General features: G+C 59.0%; 1 protein-coding gene across 1 annotated transcript in view; it reads left to right on the top strand.

Annotated features, from left to right (window-relative positions):
• The first annotated feature begins 352 nt into the window (after positions 1-352).
• The window catches only part of C18H17orf113 (chromosome 18 C17orf113 homolog), a 34,135-nt gene continuing 12,877 nt past the window's right edge, over positions 353-21,610 (top strand). The window contains exon 1 of the mRNA XM_075722760.1: positions 353-599. Coding sequence (XP_075578875.1) covers positions 353-599 — 247 coding nt within the window. The remainder of the gene's footprint in view (positions 600-21,610) is intronic.

Below are 21,610 nucleotides of genomic sequence, written 5' to 3'. Positions count from 1 at the left end.
CTGCAGAGAGTTGGTTACCATCCCAGCTCTGCCTTGGGCCAACCTACGGTGCTGTCCGGGAATGAACAGACAGACTTTAACAGACACGAGGAGCGTTGTCTGGTGCTAGAATCTTGGAAGTGGGTTATTCCCTGCTCCAGCACTGACCTGCTAGGAATGCTGCTGCCCGTGTCTTCTTACCTAATGCAACTCCTTGCAGAGGTGCAAATGCTGCTGTTGCTCAGAGTCCCCCAGATCCAGGCAGCCTGGGTACCCCACAGGCGTGGGACCCGTGCTGGGTTTTCCTGCCTCACCTGGCCCCCTGTTCTGGTCCCTCTGTCCTCACGGCGGGTGTGTCCTTCCTCCCGCAGGCATGAAGCGGCCCCTGAGCCCATCCCACAACCCCGAGAATGGGGTGCGGCTGGTGGAGGCAGCCAGCTGCCCGCCGAGCCAGCCCGAGCAGCGCATGAAGAGGGAGAAGAAGCACCAGTCGTTCACGCTCTGCGAGGTCTGCAACATCCAGCTCAACTCGGCCGCGCAGGCGCAGATCCACTACAACGGCAAGTCCCACCAGAAGCGCCTCAAGCAGCTCAACAAGGGGAAGATGCCGGCAGCCCAAGGTAGGAGCCCATCCATCAGGCCGAGGTTGCCCAAAGGCTGCCCTTGCTCCGGGACAGCTGCTCCGCTGGGTTTGGTGCGCTGGATTCGTGGGATGTTTGGGAATGCTGTGTTGTGTCCTCGGCGTCTGTCACTTGCTGGTCTGCCTGAACTCCGGGGGCTTCCCCGCCCCGCTGTCACTACCAGTCCTCAAGCGGTTTTGGGGCCTGAGAGCCCGCAGTGCTGCGCCGGACGGATGGACGTGTGTGGGTCCTGTCTATGTGCATGTGGGTTGCTGGCACTCTGTGTCTTCAAGAACAGCGTCTTGGGGTTCCGTAGATGATAGATGACCTGTGCAGGTGGGATGAGCGCATCCAAGGGTGGAGTGGCTGTCGGCTTCTGGGTTACTGGCTAGCAGCTTTCCAGGTGCCATCTAGAGCCCGTCCCTCCAGCCTCCTGCCACGCACGTCTCCTGTAACTGTGCTGAGCTTGGCTGCGTTGCCTCAAAATGCTGCTTCGATTTTGGTGCTGAGGGTTAAGGGTGGACCACTTCAAAAGCTCTCAAGTGACGTTTTCAAATACGGTTGGAGGTTTTGCTGGAAACTACGATCTTCTAAAACTTCCCCTGCATCCTTCTGTTGGGGTGCTCTGCACTGGCAACCCCTGTTGACCTGCTGTGCCCTGTGCTCAGATGCTCTGGCAGCACGGAGCTGCCTTGGATCCCGCTGGCCCTTTGACATGTCATGTCCTTGGCAAATTGTCCCGTTGTGCTGGCTTGGGGGGGGGGGGACCTTGCTGCTTTCTGGCTGCCCGGGGAGGGCTCCCATGGTGTGTTTGCACAGGGGAGGTCGCTGGCCCGAGTGCCTCGTGCAAGGGAGCTGTTACCTGCCGTTGGCTCGCTGGGATATCTGCTGCGCCACCGACACTTGATGGGCCCTACAACAGCCCAGACAAGCTGAGCTGGCTGGGGTCGATGCGTTTAACAGGGTCGATCTGTTCCAGTGAGAAGGAAAGCACCAGCGTTGCAACAAGGGCAGGTTTTGTTTTCCATTTAGAGACCGATGTTTATCACAAAAACCACTTAGCAGAAGTGGCAGCCAAGACAGCTCTGTGCTTGCCCTTGACAGGATGTTTTAAGGTCCATGGCTCTGTTTCACCAAGTGTTTAGGTGATGGGCTGAGTGCACAGGACCTCGGGCATTGCGGCATTAGGAGGCGAAGGTGTCTTTTGTGCGATGCCCCTAAGCACCTCTATCTGAACTCCCGGGGTGATGTGCTCAGTGCCCTGTTCTGCTCGCTGGTCATCCATGCGACGTGATGCTGGGGATGTAGCGATCGAAGGCTGCTGCGAGTTGGGGACGGTTTCTTTTTGTGGATGGTGGAGCTCCTGTTCGTCGCCTAATTATTATGGAACACCTCTGTCGTGTTACGGCTGGCAAGAGAGCAGCCAGCATCGTCCCTCCAGGCAGGCTCGATGTCCACTCGGTGTTAGCAACTCCGGGAGGTGCAGAGCCGCATATTAACTATTGTCAGGCTGCAGCACGAGGAAGGAGTACGTCCTCTGATGGCCGGAAAAAGCCTCCGCTAAGGAGCAAGGAGGCGATCCCTGTGACGCTGAGCCTGACTAACCAAGTCTTGGGCTTCCTGCCTGGTTTTTTTTTTCCCCAAATGTCACCCTGGTGAGGGCAGTCGCCTCTAAGCCCCTCTTAGTTCTCTGGGGGCACTCCGGTACAAGGGCTGGTGCTTGCCCCCGGGGGCTGGGTGGGTGGGTGGTCCCGGCCCCTTGCCCGTTGGCCGTGGTGCTGGCACACAGCAGATGCTGCACCGCCGGGCGGGAGCTCGTGCGAGGGCAAAAGGACTGCTTTGCCCTCTGTGCCATCCGTTGGCATTTACCTGACCCGGGCCCGTGCAGCTGACTGCTGCAGAGTCTCTCCCGCATAAAAGCAGGGAAACGTGCCCATAAATGTCACCCTGCAGCAACCATTGACCAGCCCTGCCTGAGCCCTCGGCTGCAAGGGTTTGCGTGGCGTTAAGCAGCAAACCAAGGGGATTTGCCCTTCCTGGGGCTGGGGCAGGCGCCTGTGCCCAGGGCAGTGCCCGGACCCCGGTGTCCCGAGCCTGGGGACAGGGCCAGCCCTTCCCCGGACCCCGCTGCCGTTCGAGGAGGGTGCTGCTGGCTGCTCTGCGGGGAGCAGCGGTCGCGGGGGTCTGGGTGGGATCCCCTTTGAGCTGCACCGGGCAGCCGGCTGGGTAACTGCCCTCCTTTCCTTACAGGCTAATTACAATTTGGATTAATGAGCTGAGGTCTCCAAAGCACTTTGTAGCTAACTGATGCCTTTATCCGCTGCGTGGGTGTGTGTGTGTGATGAGAAGTGGAGAGGACTGCGAAAGGGCAGGAACGTGCTGGAATCCTGTAAAACTCTGCGTTCGGTGCCAGCCCCTTGCTCCCAGGCACCTTGGCTGCCTTTCTGCGGCCCGCGGCGTGCTGTCCCCCAAGGAGCTGCTCTGCTGACGAGCAGTAAGGGGTTGGAGTCCGGTCCCGGTTTTGTCAGGAAATGTTTGTTTAATAACATCTGAAGGGTTGGCAAACGAATCTGCAGTGCTTTTGCAAACAGCAGTGGGTTGCAGGGTGGTAAAACCTGCTGTGTCTGGCCCCATTCCCGCCCCATTTAGCGGGATGGGGGATCATGGCAGCGGCCCACGGGTGCGCAGCGCGTGATGCTCTCCAGGTACCGCCGTGGCCGTGCTCGGTGCCAGCGCCCTCACTGCTGTGCTCACGGGTGGCTTCTGGCACATCTGTGCTGGGGGGTCCTGGGTGCGAACCTGGACCCATGCTCCCCTCCAGCACTTTCCATCTTGCTGAACACCGAATTTCCTCAAAGGCAGGAAAGTGCTGACGGGACCCAGCTCAGAGCCGGGTCGGAAGGATGCTCGTCCCCAGCAAACCAAGAGGGCGGGCGCTGGGTGCTGCGGTCGGTGCCAGGGCCCTGGCTGCGGTGCCCTGGTCTTGGCAGACCCCCGGGGATCAGCCTGTATAAATACCTGCTCCTGCTCTTGCTAAAGACTGGGCAGGCTGGAGTCATAAATTCCTAGCGTGGCAACGGTCATCTGTATGCCAAATCCTGCCCTCCCTGGTGGTGGTTTTGTTTGAGCAAGGTCTGGGATATGCAAAGGAGCTGGTCTGTTTATCATAATTTACTGACAGATGGAAATATTGCCTGCTATTTTAATGGGAACAGGGCTCATAAATTCCAGCCTGCAGCTTCCAGATTCTCCCCCTGGACCCAGTTGTGGCTCAATGGGGGGCTGTCCAGGGATGTGTTTCCTACTGAGCCAAAGAATCTCGGCGCATGCAAGTATGCTCTTTGTACTTCTGCATCGTCCCTGACCTCCGTTAGCGTCCAGGGCTCCGGCAGACAGTCGCAGCCCTCGGGGCTTTGCTGCGCTGTCAGCCTCACGCATGCTTTGCTCTGGCGTTCAAGGTGAAGTCAGCTTCTGCTTACGCAGGGCAGCGATTTGCTTATGTGGGGAAATTGCAGACGGCATCTGCTCCCCTCGCTTTCCCATCCCTCCTGCCCTCCCCGCGGTGATGGAGGAGCGGCGCCCGCGCGGGACGCTGTTCCCGCCGCAGCCCGCTCCACGCGTCCGGAGCCAACCTTCTCCCCCACGCTTTGTTCAAAAATGTCATTTCCAGCTTTGTCACCGGCAACCTTTCCCAGCCTCCTGAGGCGTGAGCACGGGAGGGCACGTGGCCACGAACGACAAATTAGAGCTGGGAACCGGCTGACGTGATGCCCGTGTCCCCTTTGCGGCAGTCGCCGAGCGTGCCGCTGGCACTGTGGGTGCTCGGTGCCGCCCGGCCCCGCGTCTGCTGCGCTGGGAGAGGAGCTCATCCCCCCCAAACCCAACTGCCCACTGCTGCTGAGAGGAGGGCACCAGCCCTTTCTGCCTTGCCCAAGCGAGCTAAGGACAAGTGCCGGAAAAGCTCCTGGTCTGTGCTCCTGCCCGGGCTGCAGTGCGCGGGCAGGAGGGTGCCGGCAGGGCTGGGCAGAGGTGACGGCTGCTTGGGCTAAGCCGGGTGCACGGGTGCCCTGCCCCATCACCCTCCTCTTGGAGCCCTTCACCAGCTGAACCCGCACCTCTGGGTGCTGAAAAATGCGGTTGCAGGAGCAGTCGCCCCCTTTCAGGCAGCCCGGCAGCCCTTGCTCGGGCAGGTCCTGGCCAAGCTGCTGCTCCGGGGACCGCATCGGCCCGGCATGGCCCAGGGAGAGGGCAGGCTAAGGCAGGTCTCCGATAACGTGTCAGCACTGGGGGAGCCTTGGGAGGAGAGGGGGTGCTTTTAAAGACAATGGATTAAGTGAAATAATTGAGCTAGACAAAGATGGGATATTCCTCCGAGCTGGAATCTCTGTCTCGTGCTGACATCTACAGCTACATCAAAGGCAGCTTTCACAGATGCTGCTCCATCTTCCCCGTTTCCCCTCTGGCTTCTCTGATCAGTTATTTCTGCAAAGGCTGTAATCGCTTGCATTTCATGGAGCAAAGCTGTGGAGGAGCTTAGCTGGCAAACAGATGCGATAATCAGTATCATTACAATTTATTAGCTCTGTGCCAGAACGACCCCCAGCTTAAAAACAAATTATTGTTCATTAGGCATTTTCTTGCAAGGCAAATCATAGATTTCAGTTGTCTTGTGTTGAATTGCAGTGCAGCAGCAATTAGAGACGGGACGTCCACAGATGAAAGATGTTTTCATGTTGCAGATGCCAGTTCAAATCCAACTGGGTCAGGAGTGATTTAATTACTGCCTGTGATTTTTCAAGGGTGCCCAAGTGAGCTCAGTTTGCTCTCGGTATCCTCATGCTCCCGCAACCAGGAGCTGGACCCCCCCGTTCTGGTGCCGAGCAAGCAGAAGGAGCTGTGCCTCCCCCCAAAACAGGGCACGGTGACCGCCGGCAGAGCCTTCGGTGCCGCTTTTGTGCCAGCGCAAACTGCTGGGTGAGGGCAGGGGCAAGGGTTTGCTGCCTTCCCTTTTTCCTCCTGGATGATCTTGGGGGCTGCCCATCGCAGGATGGGCTGAGCTGGAGCATTTCAGGAATTCACTCCCTTGCTGTCCACTGCTCCCAAAAAAGGCCCTTCCACCGGTGTCCCAAAAAAGTCACGGGATGTGAAGAGCAGCTTGTGCTCCCCCGCTGCCGGAGCCGGCGTCCCTGGGCCCTGTCAGCTCGCATTGCGCTGAGATGCTGCGGGGAAAGCGCTCTGCTTTGTAGCAGGAGTCTCCCAGCTTCCCAGACAGATCCGAGCTGACAGCAGCTCGTACCCCCCTTGCTGGGGGTGGTGGGTGCTGGGGGCAGCGGGAAGGACGCTCTGCCCAGGCATCCCTCGTGCCAGGAGGGTCCACACAAGCCCTGAGCCCACCTCAAATCGCTTTTCCTGGTCCTGGGGGCTGGCGGGCTGCTTCCCCAAACCCAGTGCCAAGGCTGGGTGGGCAGGGTTGGGCCAAAACACCTGGAGGCAGCTGTGCCCCGGTGCCCACCCATGTCGCAAGCTCTTCCTCTGCCCCACGTGCCCCTGTGGCATTACGTACCCGGACCCTCTCCGGGGCTGCCCAGTGCCATCCCCCAGCGCTCGCACCGGAGCTCCCTGCGCCGCTGCGCCCACCCGCTCGGCAGCACTGCATGGAAATACAGCTCCTTGCAAAGGGGAAAGTCCTGGTTTTCCCAGTTAGCCGCTGAAATGTCTGTCTGTGCGCGTTTGTAGAGCAGAAAGGTTTGAGATGAGCAGAGAAATCGGTGTGACAGCTTCAGCATCGCTGGGTCTGCAGCAGAGGGGGTGGGCTCCCGGGAGGGGACGTGGGGACCCCATGGGAGCCTGTGCCACCCTGGGAGCTGGGGAGGGGCTGGCAGCTGCCGGTGGGATTTATCTCGTGTTGCGTGGGGGGAGCCAGCTGAACCCCCTGATTTTGGCAGCAGGTGGAGCTGCTTTGGGGTGCTGGGGGGGGAACCCAATCCCCTTGAACAGCTCCTCCATTGCAGCCTGCGGTGCAGACCCGGGGTCGCACGTCGTGATGCACAAAGGCTGGTTTATCCAGACGGAAGCGGTGGGTTGTGGTGTTAAACTGCGGGAGAGCCCAGAAGGGTCCCAGGGTGCTGCACCGCTGAACGAAGCCTGGTGTCCCTGGGCATCGCCCCGGCTGTCGCTGGCCTGGGCGAGCTGTCCTCAGCCAGCAAAGGGAGGGTCCCCGCAGCCTGTTACGCCGACCGAGGTTCATGGTCGTGCTCTCTGCTGGGCTGGGATAACCCTGCTGGTAGGCAATTCCTGAAAACCACTCGGAGCATCGCCTGGGAAAGCAGTGCCCGGGCGTGGAGAGCAGTGGAGGGAGGGGAGCTGGTAGGTCTGACCGTGACCGGTCCAGCTGGTGCGTGATCCTGCTCCATGATCCTGCTCCACGATCCTGCTCCGGGTGCTCCGGCATCTCGGAGGTCAGCTGCAGGGAATGTTTCTTCCTGCCTTCCCCCTGCTGCTCTCTGCTGTCAGAGCTCTTCAGCTGCTAATCACCAAGAAAATGGGCACCAAGCTAATTTTTTTCAATTTCATGTTATGCACGGAATCCTTTAATTGTCTTTAATAAACAGGGCGATGCTCAGTGGCGCTTTGTCTGCAATAAAATCCAATGTATTGATTTAAACAATATGCAAACATGCAGGATTAGGGTCTAATTGGGGACTAATCGGGGTGCAGCGGCTGTGTTGCTGGCCGGACCAGGGCCGGGATGTTCTCGAAGCCGGGGCAGGCACGGTGGGAATGTGCCCAGCTCCTCCAGCCGTGCCACGTCGGCCCTCGCTGGGAGCCTCCGTCCGGGAGCAGCCTGGGCAGTCTGCCGGGAGCTGCACCAGCCATGCTGCAGTGGGGAAAATTGGCTTTTCTGGCTTCCTCCTTAATTCCTCCAGCAGTTTGCTGCTTTTGGGACTTTTTGGATAAATTTGGCAGGGCAAGCAAAGGGTCCAGCTGGCCCGGGAGTGGGGAAGGGCAGGCATGATCTCGAAGGAGCGCTCCCCCTTGACCCCGGCTGGGAGCTGAGCCCGTACCTCCCGGGGACGTCGATGCAGTGCATCAGGCTCTCCTGAACTTCATAACGGCGGACCTGCACCCACCCTGTGTGTTAAAGGGTCTTTAATATTCAGCTGTGACAGATGCTGCATCTACCTGCGTGCTGATCGATAACCTCGTGGCCAAACAGTAGTGCAGTTCATATTTTAAGCTTCTGTAAATGTAGCAAAGCACAAGCATACGGAGTCCTCCTGCTCAGCTGGCCTCAGCTGCTCGCTTCAGCTGCGAGCAAAAACGATTAAAAATAGCTTTTCAGATCAGATTTGAATAACCTGGAATCTCGGTGGGAGAAATTTACTGGTTTTTCATGTCTTAAAGATGTTTGCTGGGATCAGGTGTCATTTGAAGAAGCGCGGTTGTGTTAATTGTACGTTTTCCTTCCCTCTGGTTATTCCCAGGCTTCTCCCTGCCCCGTTGGGGTGCGGGGACGTCCCTCGAGGCTCCCGGTGGCAGCGAGCCCCGGCGCGGTCGGGTGCTGCGCGGAGCGAGAAGGGGAGAGATTTACCCCCCCATCACTGGGAATTGGCAGAAAAATCTCTGTTCCACTAAATGATCTTGCTGTATTGAAAAAGCCATTCTGCGTGGGGAAAAGGGCCCGTGGGCTCCATGCAAGAGGTGCTGTGGGAGCCCAAGCCCTCCTCTTGGCATGTTAGCCTTGTGCCAGCCCATTAATCTGGAGAACACTGCTCCCTTTTTAAATGCTCTGAAAATACCCCATTAACTTGCTCTCCCTCTGAAAAGCCCAGCTCTTCAGCTTATTGTGGATTAATAATTGTATCAGAATTAATCTCTGATTTTTATTGAGTCAGTAACTTCAAATAAAAACCAAATTGATTAGCTGTTAACTTTTGCTAGAAGGATTTTCTTCATGCAGTGCCTTTCCCGTCAGGGCACTGCTCCTCTGCTCTGTGCCCTGATTTCTAGCCGGAGGCTTCAAGGATTTTTTTTTTTTTTTTTTTTTTTCCCTGACACACTTATTCTTAAAAGATCCTTAAAATTTAAACTCTCGGCCAAAAAATGATGCAGAGAAGCTACCGGGCTTTGCACGTGCAAGCGCAGCCCGGTGCCGGCTGTTGTGGGATGCTCAGGGTGAGGAGGTCGGAGCCCCCTGCGCTGGGGGCTCGGGGGGCCGGGGCAGATGCTCCGGCTGCATCCGCGGGAGGGTTCTGCCTTAAAAATAAAAAAAGAAACCAAGCCAAAAGATGGCAAACTAAGATAATATATATGGAGTGTAATTTTGGGGTGGGCTGGCAGCCCGTGCCCAGGCCATGGGGGGGTCAGCGGCTACGGGGGTGTTTGGGAGGGGAGCGGAGCAAGCTGCGGTTTCTCAGTGCATTGCAGGGAAACCGGGGGGGGGTCTCACGGGAACTGGACCCGTGGGTGAGAGGTGTTGCTGCAGAGGGTGAGGAGGGTGCAAATGTTGAGATGGGGGAACGGGTGGTGGGAGGGGACAGGGTCATTTGGGAGTCCTCGGCAGCAAGCGCCGGTTGCACGCAAATATTAGAGGGACTGAGTCTTGGTCCCGTGCCAGCCCCCAAATCGTCTCCCGAGTGTGAAATGGCTCTGACCTTCACAAGGCGCTTCTCGGGGGGAGGGTGCGGGCTGCGTCCGTCCGCCGGGGATGGGGCGTCGCGGGGGGAGCAGAGCGCTTTGATCCCAACACTTGGTCCTGTGCTTGGCTGCAAGGCTGATTCCTCCTCTGATAACGTGGTGCCCCCCCCCCCCCTCCTTTCTTTCTCTTAAAATCACCCCCATCAAAAATCTGCGATTGTTTCTGGCAGCTGGGATGAAGGGGTTTAGTCCTTTGAGCCCCGAGCGGGCGCAGCAGCCGGCGCAGCGCTCCCACACGCCCGGCTCGCTCCTCTGCGGGAGCGACCGATGCCAGGGCTGGGCTGGGATGAGCAGCTCAGGACGGGCTTTGGAGAAGCCATTGGCTTAAATCACAGCTTGGGGTTCCCCTGGGGCTCTGGCCCTTGGCTGAGCCTTCCGGGGGGGTTTGTGCCCGGCAGGACCGTGCGTGGGTGCTGTGGGCGTGGGGTCGCAGCGGGGCTGTGGCGGTCGGAGCGGTGAGGGGAGCGGCAGCAGTCGGGCAGGGCTGGGCTTTGAACCGGGTGCTGCCGAGATGCGTTGCTGGGGAGGCAGAGGCTGAGCTGTGCTGTGTACAGAGGATGCCGCTGGCGGTAGCGATTTTTCCCCAAATCAGGAGGAAATTGCCTCACGTTATTTTTAAGCACTGTATTTTGTGAGCCAGTTATCCTTAATCTTGGATTTTGCTGTAATTTTCTTCCATTTGGTTTGCTATCGAGTTGCAACAATAGCATTTTATGGCTATATAGCTCAGGCATGCATCACACGTGATCTTAATTAGAAGTGGATTAAGAGCAACGGGGAACATGCCGTCATGGAGCATTTCACAGTTTCCCATGTAGCATCAGCTCAGCAGCCTTGGAAGAGGAAAGCCTGGGATTTATTTGAAGTCAGGGAAAAAATGGTAAATGCGGCAGCTAACCATGAGCGTGTCTCAGCTCGTTAGTGGCCGCTGAACCCCGTCCTGGGCAGGCACCGAGCCTGGCGGGGCCTTTCCCAGGGAGGGCTCCAGCAGTGGCTTGGAGTGGGATGAGGTCCCCCCGGGAAGGCGGCGAGGTGCCGGGGGCTGCTCCGGGGCCAGCAGCTCCTGGCTCTCGCAGCCACCCCGGGCATTGGAGCCAACCGTGTCCCGCTGGAAGGGGCTCGGCTGTGCCCCCCAAAGCACTCGGGTGCTGCTGTGCACCTCGCTCTGCCAGCCAGCACCCTTGCACAAAGGCGCATTTTGCTCATTAAATGTCCCCAGGGAGAGGTGAGGACGTGCGGGACCTCGGCGGCCCGGGGGGATGCGACCGAGGGGGAGACTCTGCTGTTCCTGGGGTCCGGGGCAGCCGCTGTCCTGCTCCGGCATGGCAGGGAGGCAAAGCATCCCGCTGCATCCCGCTCCTGCACCAGCTGCTGTCATGGGGGATTAGAGGTGCTGGATAAACCAGGTTGCACCGGGCTGTGCGTGCGCAAGGGCTGCACAGCTGCCCTGTGCCGAAGCGCCGTCCCAAAGAGCACCGGGGCTGAGCGGATGGGGGGGATGGGGGCAGGAGGGGTGACAGTGACGGGGAAGTGACTGGTCCGGGGTCTCGATGAACAGCGAGGCTGGGAACGCAGCTCGTCCCTCCCAGCCTCCAGCCCTGGCCCCTCTCTGTGCCCGCTGCGCCTCGGCTCGGCTGCTTCTCCGCGTGAATGTGCACACGCGTGTGCTGCTCTCCCGGAGAAGAGGGGGGAGCGAGCGTTTGGAAAAAAGCAAATGGGGAGGGGAGGTAGGTAGGACTGAGCTGGATAAGCGCGAGCGAAGGTTTGTGGGTAGTGTAAAGCTGTCACTGTGATTTAGGGTCGGCTGGTTAAACTGTTTTATGTTCACAGACAGTAAGTCGTAAGCAATATAAAATTTTCTATGAAGAGATGATCTTCCCTCGTCATGCTTTATGCCGTCTTTCCCAGAGTGATCTCTCCTTTTTATAACCCCATGGTGTCGCGGCACGGTTGTGCAGAGGGAGAAAACGGGATTCAGGCGATTTGAGAAATGGCAGCAGCCCGAGCCCCCGAGGCTGGGTCTGTGCCGGGAGGGGAGCGGGGGGAGCTGAGCCGTGGTCAGGGTGCTCGGCTCCCTCAGCCTGACTCCGGTGGCTGCACCCACATTTTGGCTGTGCGAGGCCGGGCGCTGCCGCTCCGGCCCGTGACCGCGGGGACGGAGGGTCCGCGATGCTCCGTGGCCACGCAGGGAACGTGCAGCCCCGCGGGCATCGCTCTGCCTGGCTGCCGCGGACCTGCCCTCTCGCTCTGCCGCCGGACGGTCGGCATCGCGGAGAACGGATCAGCGCGAAGCCCGCGTGTGCCGGGTGCGTTGGCCACGAGCGACCGGCGAGCGCTCCCGCACGGCCGTGCTTCCCTCCGGCACAAGGACCGGTGGCCTTTCCCCCGCGGCTCCTCGTGGGGCTGCGCCCGCGTCTCCGCTTTTCGTGCATGCGAGGCTGTTGGAGTCTACCAGAGCAGGACTGTGTTTAACTGCAGTCCTTGCACGCTCACCCTAAATCAGGTTTCCTTCCTTTTTCTTGCCTCCAAGTTATTGCTGCAACGCAGCTCCAGTTCACCTTTGATATTTTCTACAGCCACAGATTTACGAGTAACGGTTCCATTTATTTTACTGTTGCCGTGTCAGCGGGAGCGTCTCGGCGTGCTCCGCGCCGTGGCACTGGAGCGTGTGCCCGTCCCCACGGTGCTGCTGCGCAGCTGGACGTGCTCCCCGGCACCGGCGGGTCCCCGGGACCCCCCGAGGGGCACGGAGCCGAGCGGGGACCGAGCAGGCGAGAACGCAGCCAGTGTCACCCCTGGGCTAATTAAGCATCAAGATTTGGGGTAGCTGGTTGCCATGCCAACCCCTAGCTGAGCTAATATGGGGGTCAGGAGCCCTGCGACCCGCTCTGGAAATCTGCACAGGGCTAGGGGGAGCCGGCACGGCAAACGCTTTTCACCCTCCAGCCAGGAGGATGAGGAGGGAGGAGGAAGACAGCTGCCCCGGGTGCCACGTGGGGCAGCCCTCTGCCACGGGAAGGGCCCAGCGGTGCTGGGCCGTGTTGGTTGCCACGTGGCTGGAGCTGCCGAGGCTCTGCCTCCGGTATCGGCCGCGCCGGGCGGGCTGGGGCTGGAGACCCGGCGAAGGGGGAAGCCGCGGCAGATGCACTTATAGCACCGCACCGGGCTGCCGGGAGCTACCGGCGGCTTTGGGAAGGTGTGGGATTTCATGTGGCTCCGCAAGCTACTCCCAGTTAGTACCCCTCATGTCACAAAACCTCTCCTGAATGTTTTCAAGCTGTTGTGCTGCTGTTGATGCCAATTATCGGAGGTCAGGTGCTGGGTGGGCTCCGCGCTGGCAGCCTCAGGCGCCTTCGTGCCGGGGTGGGCTCCAGGCGTCCTTCCCGGCAGCGCCGGGCGAGCTCGGGATTTCAAACAAAGGACTTTGTGATCTGTGCGTGCGTGCCCGGGGCTCGGTGGTGTGTGAAGGGTTTCTAAATGCGCTGGAGTGCGGTTGCAGGTGAAATCCTCTGCCCTGTTTCTTCTGGGAGGGCCCTCCTAAATTAGATGGAAAATATTACACGCTCTCTCTGAAACTATTTACAAGTGTAATCTCTCTCCCTTTTCCTGATAATTAAATATTTTTAGGTCATCCAGTTTCTCCACCCTATTTGCAGACCTGTCCTGGATGCCTTTGTAATTAGACATCTCCCCGTGAAAGATGATTAACGCGGGAGGCGGCAGCCCCGGCTCTCCTCCCGCAGCCCTGCCCGCGGCGGTTCCCGCATTTGAGCAGTCGCTCGTCCTTGGGGCTCCTCGCCGGTGTCCAGCCTGGAGCACGCCGGAGCCCCGGCCCCTCGGAGGGTAACGATGGATGGAGCAGCCCCTATTTAATATCCCCAGACGTGGGGACACGGTGGCTGTCCTCCGTGGTGACACCCAGGCAGCGGTTATCGTGGTCTTGTTAGGAAAGGGTGAGAATTTTGAGAATACACATTTAGGCAATTTTAAGTGGCTTTTTTTGAGATAGGTTCTTGCTAAAATGAGGGGGAAATAATGTTTTAACGCCTCGCCCTGCAACAAAAAGGCCCTTAATGGCGTTGTTTCCGTCGTGGTTTAAAGCTGAGGCTTCGCACGGGAGCTGGGATTAATGAAAGGGCAATATTGTTCTCCTTTCCTGAGACGGCAGAGATTAAAGTAGCACAGAGAAGAAAAGCCGAGGTGTTTGGCTGTTATCCTGGTTCTCAGCAACACGATGGGACCCAACCTCCCCTTCGTGGGGAAAGCTGAGGTTAAGCCCCAGCCTCCCGTGGCGCGTGGGCTCCAGGCAGCGGTCGGGGGTGCGTCCCCGTCCCCCGCCGTGGACGGCCACCTTTCGACATAGACAAATGCATTGTTAGCTCCCCTGGTTTGCTCTTTTTTAGATGCTTAAAAGCAGAAATCTTCAGGAAGAATTAATTAAAAAAAAAAATCAGGATGTCCTGATGCGATCGGGGTGGGCACCTGCCCGCGGACTCGGCTGTTTGACCGCATCCCTGTTTATCGGGGGGAGTTGCGGGGGGCAATGCGAGCTGCAAACCCCATCCTCTTTGTGTGGAAACCCCCCGGGGGCAGGATTCGGCCCTTAAAATATGTTATCTTAATCCTGAGCAAACTCGGGAGCAGGAAAGGTCAGCACCCGCCTTCCTGGCCTGGCGGGGATGAAACGCTGCTCCACGCCTGAGCCTTCTGCTTCTGACGGGGCTCAAGTTACAGAGCAGAAGAAAACCGATACGCGTCCTCCAGGTGTATGGGCCTTGATCCTATCTGGCATCTTTCACCCCCAAATTATACCCTAAATCCTCGGTGAACAAAGTCAGCCAGAAAGGCTCTGGAAGGCTCGGCAGACCTGGGCGGGGGGGCTTCCTGCTGGTTTTTTATCCCCCTGTCTCCCTTCTCGTTATTGATGTGTTCATTGCCTAATTCTGGTCACTATTTGCCAGGCTGCTTTTGGAGTCTAAGGTTGGGGAGAGCCTGTCCCAGTCGCCTCTCAGCCAGCGAGGCATTTAACACTGCCCTCAGTAGGTTTCAGAGTAATCGCTCTGTTGGCGTTCCTGGTGTCTGCCCTCACAAAGAGCCCAGTGAATCGGTGGCGTTAGGGACAGCCCATGCCCAAACCGAGCCCCATGGGGCACAGCTGGACCCGCTCCGCTTCCCGAGCCCCCTCCCCATCTCCCTGCCCTCCCTTTCCCTTTGAGCCGCTGCTGCCTGGGCTGCAGGCACGGCTTGAGCAGACTTGCCCGAGCAAGCCCGGCTCTACGGCGGGTGCAGGCGAACGCTCCCCCTCGGACTGCGTGTTTGGGATTCGCCTTTCCAGGATGTGCACAATGAGCTTGCAGGCTGAGGGCTGCTGGGGGGCTGCGGCCATGCCGGGGCAGGCAGTCTTGCCTCTTTGCAGAGAACCCTCTGGTTTCATCACCGCTCTCCCCTAACGCTCTGCCATCAGGGCCCCGACTTTGGCTAACAACCTGTGTCGAAAAGTAGTGACGGCGGGTGGGGGGTGTAGCATCTGATGCAACGGTGCCCGCTGGCTTTGATTTTTTTTTTTATTTTAGTGCCTCCCACGGTGTTAGGCAGGGATGGTAAAGCCGGTTGTCATGGCCCCCGGGCGCCCTTCGCAGCTGCGGGGTCTGGCGAAGATGCTCGGCAGCGGCAGCCCCGTCCCGCCGAGGACGTTGTGGGAAGAAGCAGTCGCGGGCTTTGCTCCCCCGGGTACAGGGTGGTTGGCGATGCCCCGGGAGAGCGACGCGGGTCTGGGCCCAGTGGGAGGGTTTGTGCTGCTGCCGGGTGCCAGCGCTGGGGTCCACGTACAAATATAGCAAGTTATGCACTGGCCGGACCCACGCTGCGTCGCTGGGAAATTCCAGTGATCCGCTGCGGCTGGGCAGGGGAGGGCAGGAGGCGTTAATGGCAGGGGTCTGTAATCAGTACCTGCAATTAGCCTCTGCTCCAGCTGGTCTCAAAGGCTCGGCCATAAAACACACCATCCCACGCTGCCGTTCCTCTCTCCCGCCCCTCCACGGCAGGCCAGCTCAATTCTTTTCAGCTGCGGCGATGCCAGCCAGGACCTGCCCGCCTGGCTGGGATAAACTCGGCAGCGGCTGGAGCAGGGAGATTATTTCTTGATGAAATTGCTTTGCAGAACTCGAGGGGCTGGGCAGGGCTGGGAGTGAGGGTGGATGGAGGATGCAGTGTGGGGATTCAGGGCTGCACGTCGGTCCTTGCCAGCGGGGCTGGAGGTCGGGAGATGCCAAACTTGCCCGTGGCTTGTGGTCATCCCGGGGGGAAAGGAGAACAGCCCCCGGATGGTTGTCAGCGCCCCACCCCTCCAGGTCTTTACACCTCCACGCCTCCCTCTGCTTGACGCTCGCTTGCAGTAACGCCAAACTGCCGATGACATTAAACAAATTAATATCGGGTTTAAATAGCCTGCCGGGAGGCTGGTAACCTGCGGCGCGGGCCCAGCTGTCAATCCCAGATTAGCGAGTGCCCGGGCTAAACTTACTGCTGCCGCTAACGACCCTGAAAGCAAAACCCTGCGCGGAGGACGCGTGCCCGGTGCGTTGACCCTGCTTGGGGCTTTGCCGGTGCTGCCCCGGTGCCAGCCGAGCCCGGGTGGGTGTTGGGAGAAGGACCCACGGGATGCCCCATGGCAGCAGCGCGCAGGGGGGCCATGATGGCTTTGGGTGCATTTCAGAGCACCAAAATCCTGGAATTTACCCTGAAAGTGCCTGGTCTGGCTGCAGCACCTGGGAAGGGAATTTGGCATCTCATGGTTTACATCTTTGGTTTTGCTCTGCTAGTGGCTGCAGGAGAGGGGTTCCTGCCCGACTCTTTGAATTGTTTGACTTGAGGGCAGTTTTAAATCCCTCCGTGTTCTCATCTCGCTTTTGGGGCGGGGGAGATGATTGTTTCCTCTTTTCACAAGCAGGTTTTTCATCATTTCCCTCTTTAAAAGGCACCATGCAATCAATTGAGAACCTCCGGAGGCCAAAAATTCAGCACAGAGAAGGTGCTGCCATCGGGGAGTCCAACTGCCTCAGCCTTTGCTAATGAAAACGATGGGGAGGGCAGCAAGCCCTGGGCTCCAGGGCTTGTGCAAAACCCCAGTCACGGGCGGCTGGGGCGAGCACCCACCCGGGGCAGGCTGCCCGCGTCCACCCGTGTCACCCCACGAGGCGATGCCGCGGCCAGATCGGACCCCGCGCGTTTCCAGCGCTTGGGGCGAGGGCCAAGCCAGGCAGGGACATGCGGCTGCCGGGGAGCGCAGCCCCTGCTGCCCTTTTGCCCACGGGGCTGCGCTGCAACAACTGGCACCCGATGGGTGCTCCGGGGCCAGCTGGGAGGTTCGGGCCTCTCTCATGGGGATAGTGAAAACCGGGATGAGTTCGTGCTGCTGCTCTCGGGCAAGTGCAAGCGTCTTGGTCACAAACCCCGAAAGCTGAGGGGCACGCTGGTGACTGGAGGGGGGATGGACGCCGGTGTGTGCGGGACGTGCTCGGCTTCCCAGGCAAATGAGGCGCACGCAATTCGGAGGGATGCTCGGCTCAGCCCGCATCCCGCCAGCACGAGCGTGCAACCCTGCCCGTGGCGGGGAATTTCGGGGAGCCTTTCCCGGAGCGGGGGTCAGGTTGGCCGTGGCTGTCTCCCCTCCCTGAGTGAACCCCACGGTGGAGACCCAGCACAGGGGCGTCCCGACAGGCGCCCGCCTGACCACGGCCACCCCAAAACAGCTCACTTGGTGTGAGGGGGGGGGTCCCGGGCACTCGGAGAGGGATCGTGGGGGTACAGACCGAGCCGGTCGTGGGCTCCCTCCTCCCTGCTCAAAGTTTCTTTGCTTTGGCAGCCCCGGCGTTCGCTCCGCGCCGGGCTCAGGAAGAAAAGGGCATTTGTGCCGGGCTGCGGGGGGAGCTGCTCCCCCCACACCCCCCGCTCCCCCTCCCACCCATTGCCGTGTCCGTACCGGCTGCTCTTCCCCCTCCGCGCTCCGGTTTGGGCCGAGGCGGGGCCGGACGCGTGGGTGAGGGGCTTCGCACCTCCCGGCGACACGGAGCCGCTCATCGCGGGTGGGCGCGTCTGAGCGGGGGCTGCGGGCGAGCCCGCCCTGCCCGTAGCCCTGCCCGCAGCCCTGCTTGCCCTGCCCGCAGCCCTGCTTGCCCTGCCTGCAGCCCTGCCTGCAGCCCTCCTTGCCCTGCCTGCAGCCCTCCTTGCCCTGCCTGCAGCCCTGCCTGCAGCCCTCCTTGCCCTGCCTGCAGCCCTCCTTGCCCTGCCTGCAGCCCTGCCTGCAGCCCTGCTTGCCCTGCCTGTAGCCCTGCCTGCAGCCCTCCTTGCCCTGCCTGTAGCCCTGCCTGCAGCCCTCCTTGCCCTGCCTGCAGCCCTGCCTGCAGCCCTCCTTGCCCTGCCTGCAGCCCTGCCTGCAGCCCTCCTTGCCCTGCCTGCAGCCCTGCCTGCAGCCCTCCTTGCCCTGCCTGTAGCCCTGCCTGCAGCCCTGCTTGCCCTGCCTGCAGCCCTGCTTGCCCTGCCTGTAGCCCAGCCCACCCTGCCCGCAGCCCTGCCCGCCCAGCCCACCCTGCCCGCAGCCCAGCCCACCCTGCCCGCAGCCCAGCCGGGCGAGCGGCAGGCACCGGCAGCGCCGAGCCGAGAGGCAACCGGATCCAAAATGCTTCTAGGTGGGTGAACCGCAACTTTCCCCCCCGCCCCCCGCGGGAGCAGCCGGCCGGGGGCTGCTCGTCCCCGCCGCTCCCCGCTCGCGTTAACCCGCAGCAAAGGCGGGCGCGGGGCTCGCTCGCCCGGGCTGGGCACGGAGCGGGGCTCGGCGGGAGCCCTGCCTTGCACGGAGCCCTTGGCGGGGGGGCCGGGGTGGGGGGCAAGGTGCGGGGTGCTCGCCCCTGCTGCTGTCCCAGGGATGGTCCTGCCTGCAGGGACCCCATGCCAGCGTTCCTGCGGGCAGCTGGCTGTTGCCGAGTTACTTGAGCTTGAGAAAACGGGAATAAATCAAGGTGCGGGTTGTTCTTTAAAGAAAAAAAAAAAATTCCCTCTCTGTCGTCGTTTTGTATTTTCTGGGTGGCTCCGCTAAGGTTATGGGGAGGGGGTGGCTTTTCTCCCCTTTGCGATTTTAGCCACAGGCTTAACTCTTAATAGTGAAAAATTGAGATGGGTTATTGACTGCCGGGAAAGAGCTCCAGAAATACGTGGTGCTCCAGGAGTCCGGGCTCGGGAGCGAGCGGCTGGTAACAGACTCGGCATCGAACACAAATACAGATTCACCTGTGGGGTTCCCATCCTGTTCCCATCAGGGCTTCGGCACGCTAAATTACCCTCATGAGATTTTCTTCTTTCTAAGCAAATCAGGTCATTACCATTCCCTGTTGCCATCCTGCCCGAAAACCCATTTAAAGAGCTGTTCTTTTTATTTGCATCAACTAAGCTGCGTACCGTACACCCACAAAATGGTCCCTCCCAGCCCAGGCACACATGCAGCCTGTTTCTTCGGCTCCCAGCCTGCTAATCATAATTACTTACGGGATTCAAACTGAGTTTGACTCACCGCATCTTATTGATTTTTTTTCCCAGGGCTGCAAAAAGAGGCAGAAAAAGGGTGCACGCTGACACGGCTTTATTTTGCCCTTGCTTTTCGTTTGGGGGTCAGCTCTGACTTGTGTTTCTGCTCCACCTGTGATGCGAATGTTTGATGCTTTTTTTTGTGTGAAATGAGGCTGGGGGGAGAGCGACCGGCAGCGCCTTTGAAGAAAAGGCAGGGAAAAGCTGGCCGGGTGGGTGGGGGGGTGCTTTGCTGCTGGCTTTGGCTCTCTTGGGCTCGTGGAGCGGAGCCGCGGCAGCAAATGGAGCATAACGCTGCTCTCGGACCCGTTTCGCGCAGATTCAGGGCTGGTAATTTCGGTGCTTTTGTTGTTATTGGCATTAACTTTCTGGCAGGCTGCTGGGGAAGGAGCATCGCCCCCGGCTGCTGCCTGCGCTGGGCAGCGATAGGCGTCTGGCGGGTCCCTGCGGGCAGCGGTGCTGGCTCTCTCCGTGCGTGCACACATACGTGTGAGCGCGTGCACGGCGCCATGCTTACATGCACTCCTTTTCCTGCGGGATCGCAGCCGTGTGCTTGTTGGTGCCCGTGGCTGTAGGAGAGCAGCCGGGCCAGGGAACCACAGATGTTGGTGAACTGGCACATCTGACAGGGCTCCTCCGAGGCGCTCGCGTTGTTGGAACTGCAGCCTTGCCCGTCAGCTGTCTCCTATGGATCACTTTAATTTTTCTAGTAGTTTGGAACACAATCTTTTCTCCGTGAGCTGTCTTTCCCTCTATCTCTGGAACACGTGAGGCTACTCGGGATATTTATGTGGAATAGTTGTCAGGCAAAGCAGGTTTAAAAAAAACAAGCTAAACATCCCCGCTGTCCTGGTTTCGGCTGGGATAGAGTTAATTTTCTTCCTAGTAGCAGGCACAGTGCTGTGTTTTGGATTTAGGATGAGAAGAATGTTGATAACACACCGATGGTTTAGTTGTTGCTCAGCACTGCTTATGCCAGTCAAGGACTTTTCAGCTTCCCATGCTCTGCCAGGGGCACAAGAAGCTGGGAGGGGGCACAGCCAGAATAGTTGATCCAAACTGGCCCAAAGGGCCATTCCATACCATACAGCATCATGGGCAGTATAGAAACTGGGGGGGGGGTTGGCCGGGGAGCAGCGATCGCTGCTCGGGAGCTGGCTGGGCATCGGTCGGCGGGTGGTGAGCAATTGCGTTGGGCATCACTTGCTTTGTATATTATTATTATCATTATTATATTGTTATTATTATCATTACTATTTTACTTTATTTCAATTATTAAACTGTTCTTATCTCACCCCAGGAGTGTTTCTCACTGTTACTCCTCCGATTCTCTCCCCCATCCCATCGGGGCAGGGGCAGCGAGCGAGCGGCTGTGTGGTGCTGAGCTGCTGCCTGGGGCTGAACCACGACACCCGCCCCCAGCTTGCTTTTAGCCTTGGGGTCTCAAATACGTAGGAAATGTTGTAAAGCCACTAAAGCTTCAATTTTGAACCCGTGCTGCCGGGGGCTCGTCGGCGATCTCCGTGATGGGGCCGGAGCAGACGCGGGGTCGTGGCGCTCTGGGTAGAGAAACGCGGTGGTTGCAAGGTGCTTGCGCGGTGGCTGCTCCCTGCGAGCGTTAAACACCCTCTCCCCGCCACGTGTTAAACGCCTTTTCCATAAAAAAAGTGGGAACTCGGAGTCACCCGGCTTCGCTCCGTGCCGCAAACCCGCGGTGGGCGGCGCAGGGTGGGACCGCGCGTGGGTCCTGATGCTGCTGTGAGTTTGCTGCTGTTAATTGGCTGCTTAATGAGGTTTCCTGTCCTCTGGCCTTTTGGGGGTTAACGGCGAGGGGAGCCAAGCCGGGCACGTTTCTGTCCCCGCTCAAAGGTTTGGCTTTGGGGCTCAGATGGTGGGACTGAGCTTTCCCTAAGGTTGTTTTGGGTGAATTTCCCTGTAAATGCAGTAGTTGTTTTTATTGCCAGGGGCTTGCTCTGAGAAATGTCCTGGGAAAAACATCTGTCCCCTGGTTTTAACCATGAGCAACGCCCGGGGGGGCAATGGGGGCTCTGAGCTCCTCCAACAGCCTCAGCCTCCCCTTCGGAGTATTTTTAGACCAAACTGTCATCCAATCTTGACCTCCAGTATGATGTGGGCTAGAAAATATCGCTGTTTTCCAGCACCAAGCCGAGGGTGCAATTCCCCAATTTTTTTTTTTTTTTTCCGACCATTTTTAATTCTACCTCACCTTGCTGACGCACTGGATTGCTAACAGGTATTTTGAGCAAATGCAAACTTTTTTTTGAAGTTTCTGCAGCGCCGATGCTCCCAGCAGGCTGCTAACGGCTGCGCTGCCAGCACCGGTGCTTTGATGGTCCATTCCAGCACCCGCCTGATGTCCCTAAGCTTGTAATGACTGCAGGGGCTGGGTATTTAAGAGATGGCTTTTTTTTTCCTTTTCTGAGCGGGATGTTAGAACGAGTAGGCTGGCTGTTCCCACTCTTCTCCGAAGTGATTATATTAGCACGGCCTTGGTAGGAGTGGCGGAAATTACAATGAAATACTAGCAGTAGGAAATAAAAATCTAATTAAAAAATAATGACAGATGTGTGTCTGCTTCCAAACCCTGGCTATGACCAGCCTGGCCCCGGGGCAGCCGTGCCGGGGAGTTGCGCGCTTCTGCAGCTGTCAGCACAAAGATGACGGGCGCTGTGCTCGGGGCTCCCAGAAAATAACGCTGTGAGCAGAAAGCGGGC

This window comes from Pelecanus crispus, chromosome 18 (assembly GCF_030463565.1).
Source record: "Pelecanus crispus isolate bPelCri1 chromosome 18, bPelCri1.pri, whole genome shotgun sequence".
Taxonomy (NCBI): Eukaryota; Metazoa; Chordata; class Aves; order Pelecaniformes; family Pelecanidae; genus Pelecanus; species Pelecanus crispus.
The sequence above is the reverse complement of the archived record's forward strand: the minus strand, read 5'-3'. Positions and strand labels throughout refer to the sequence as shown.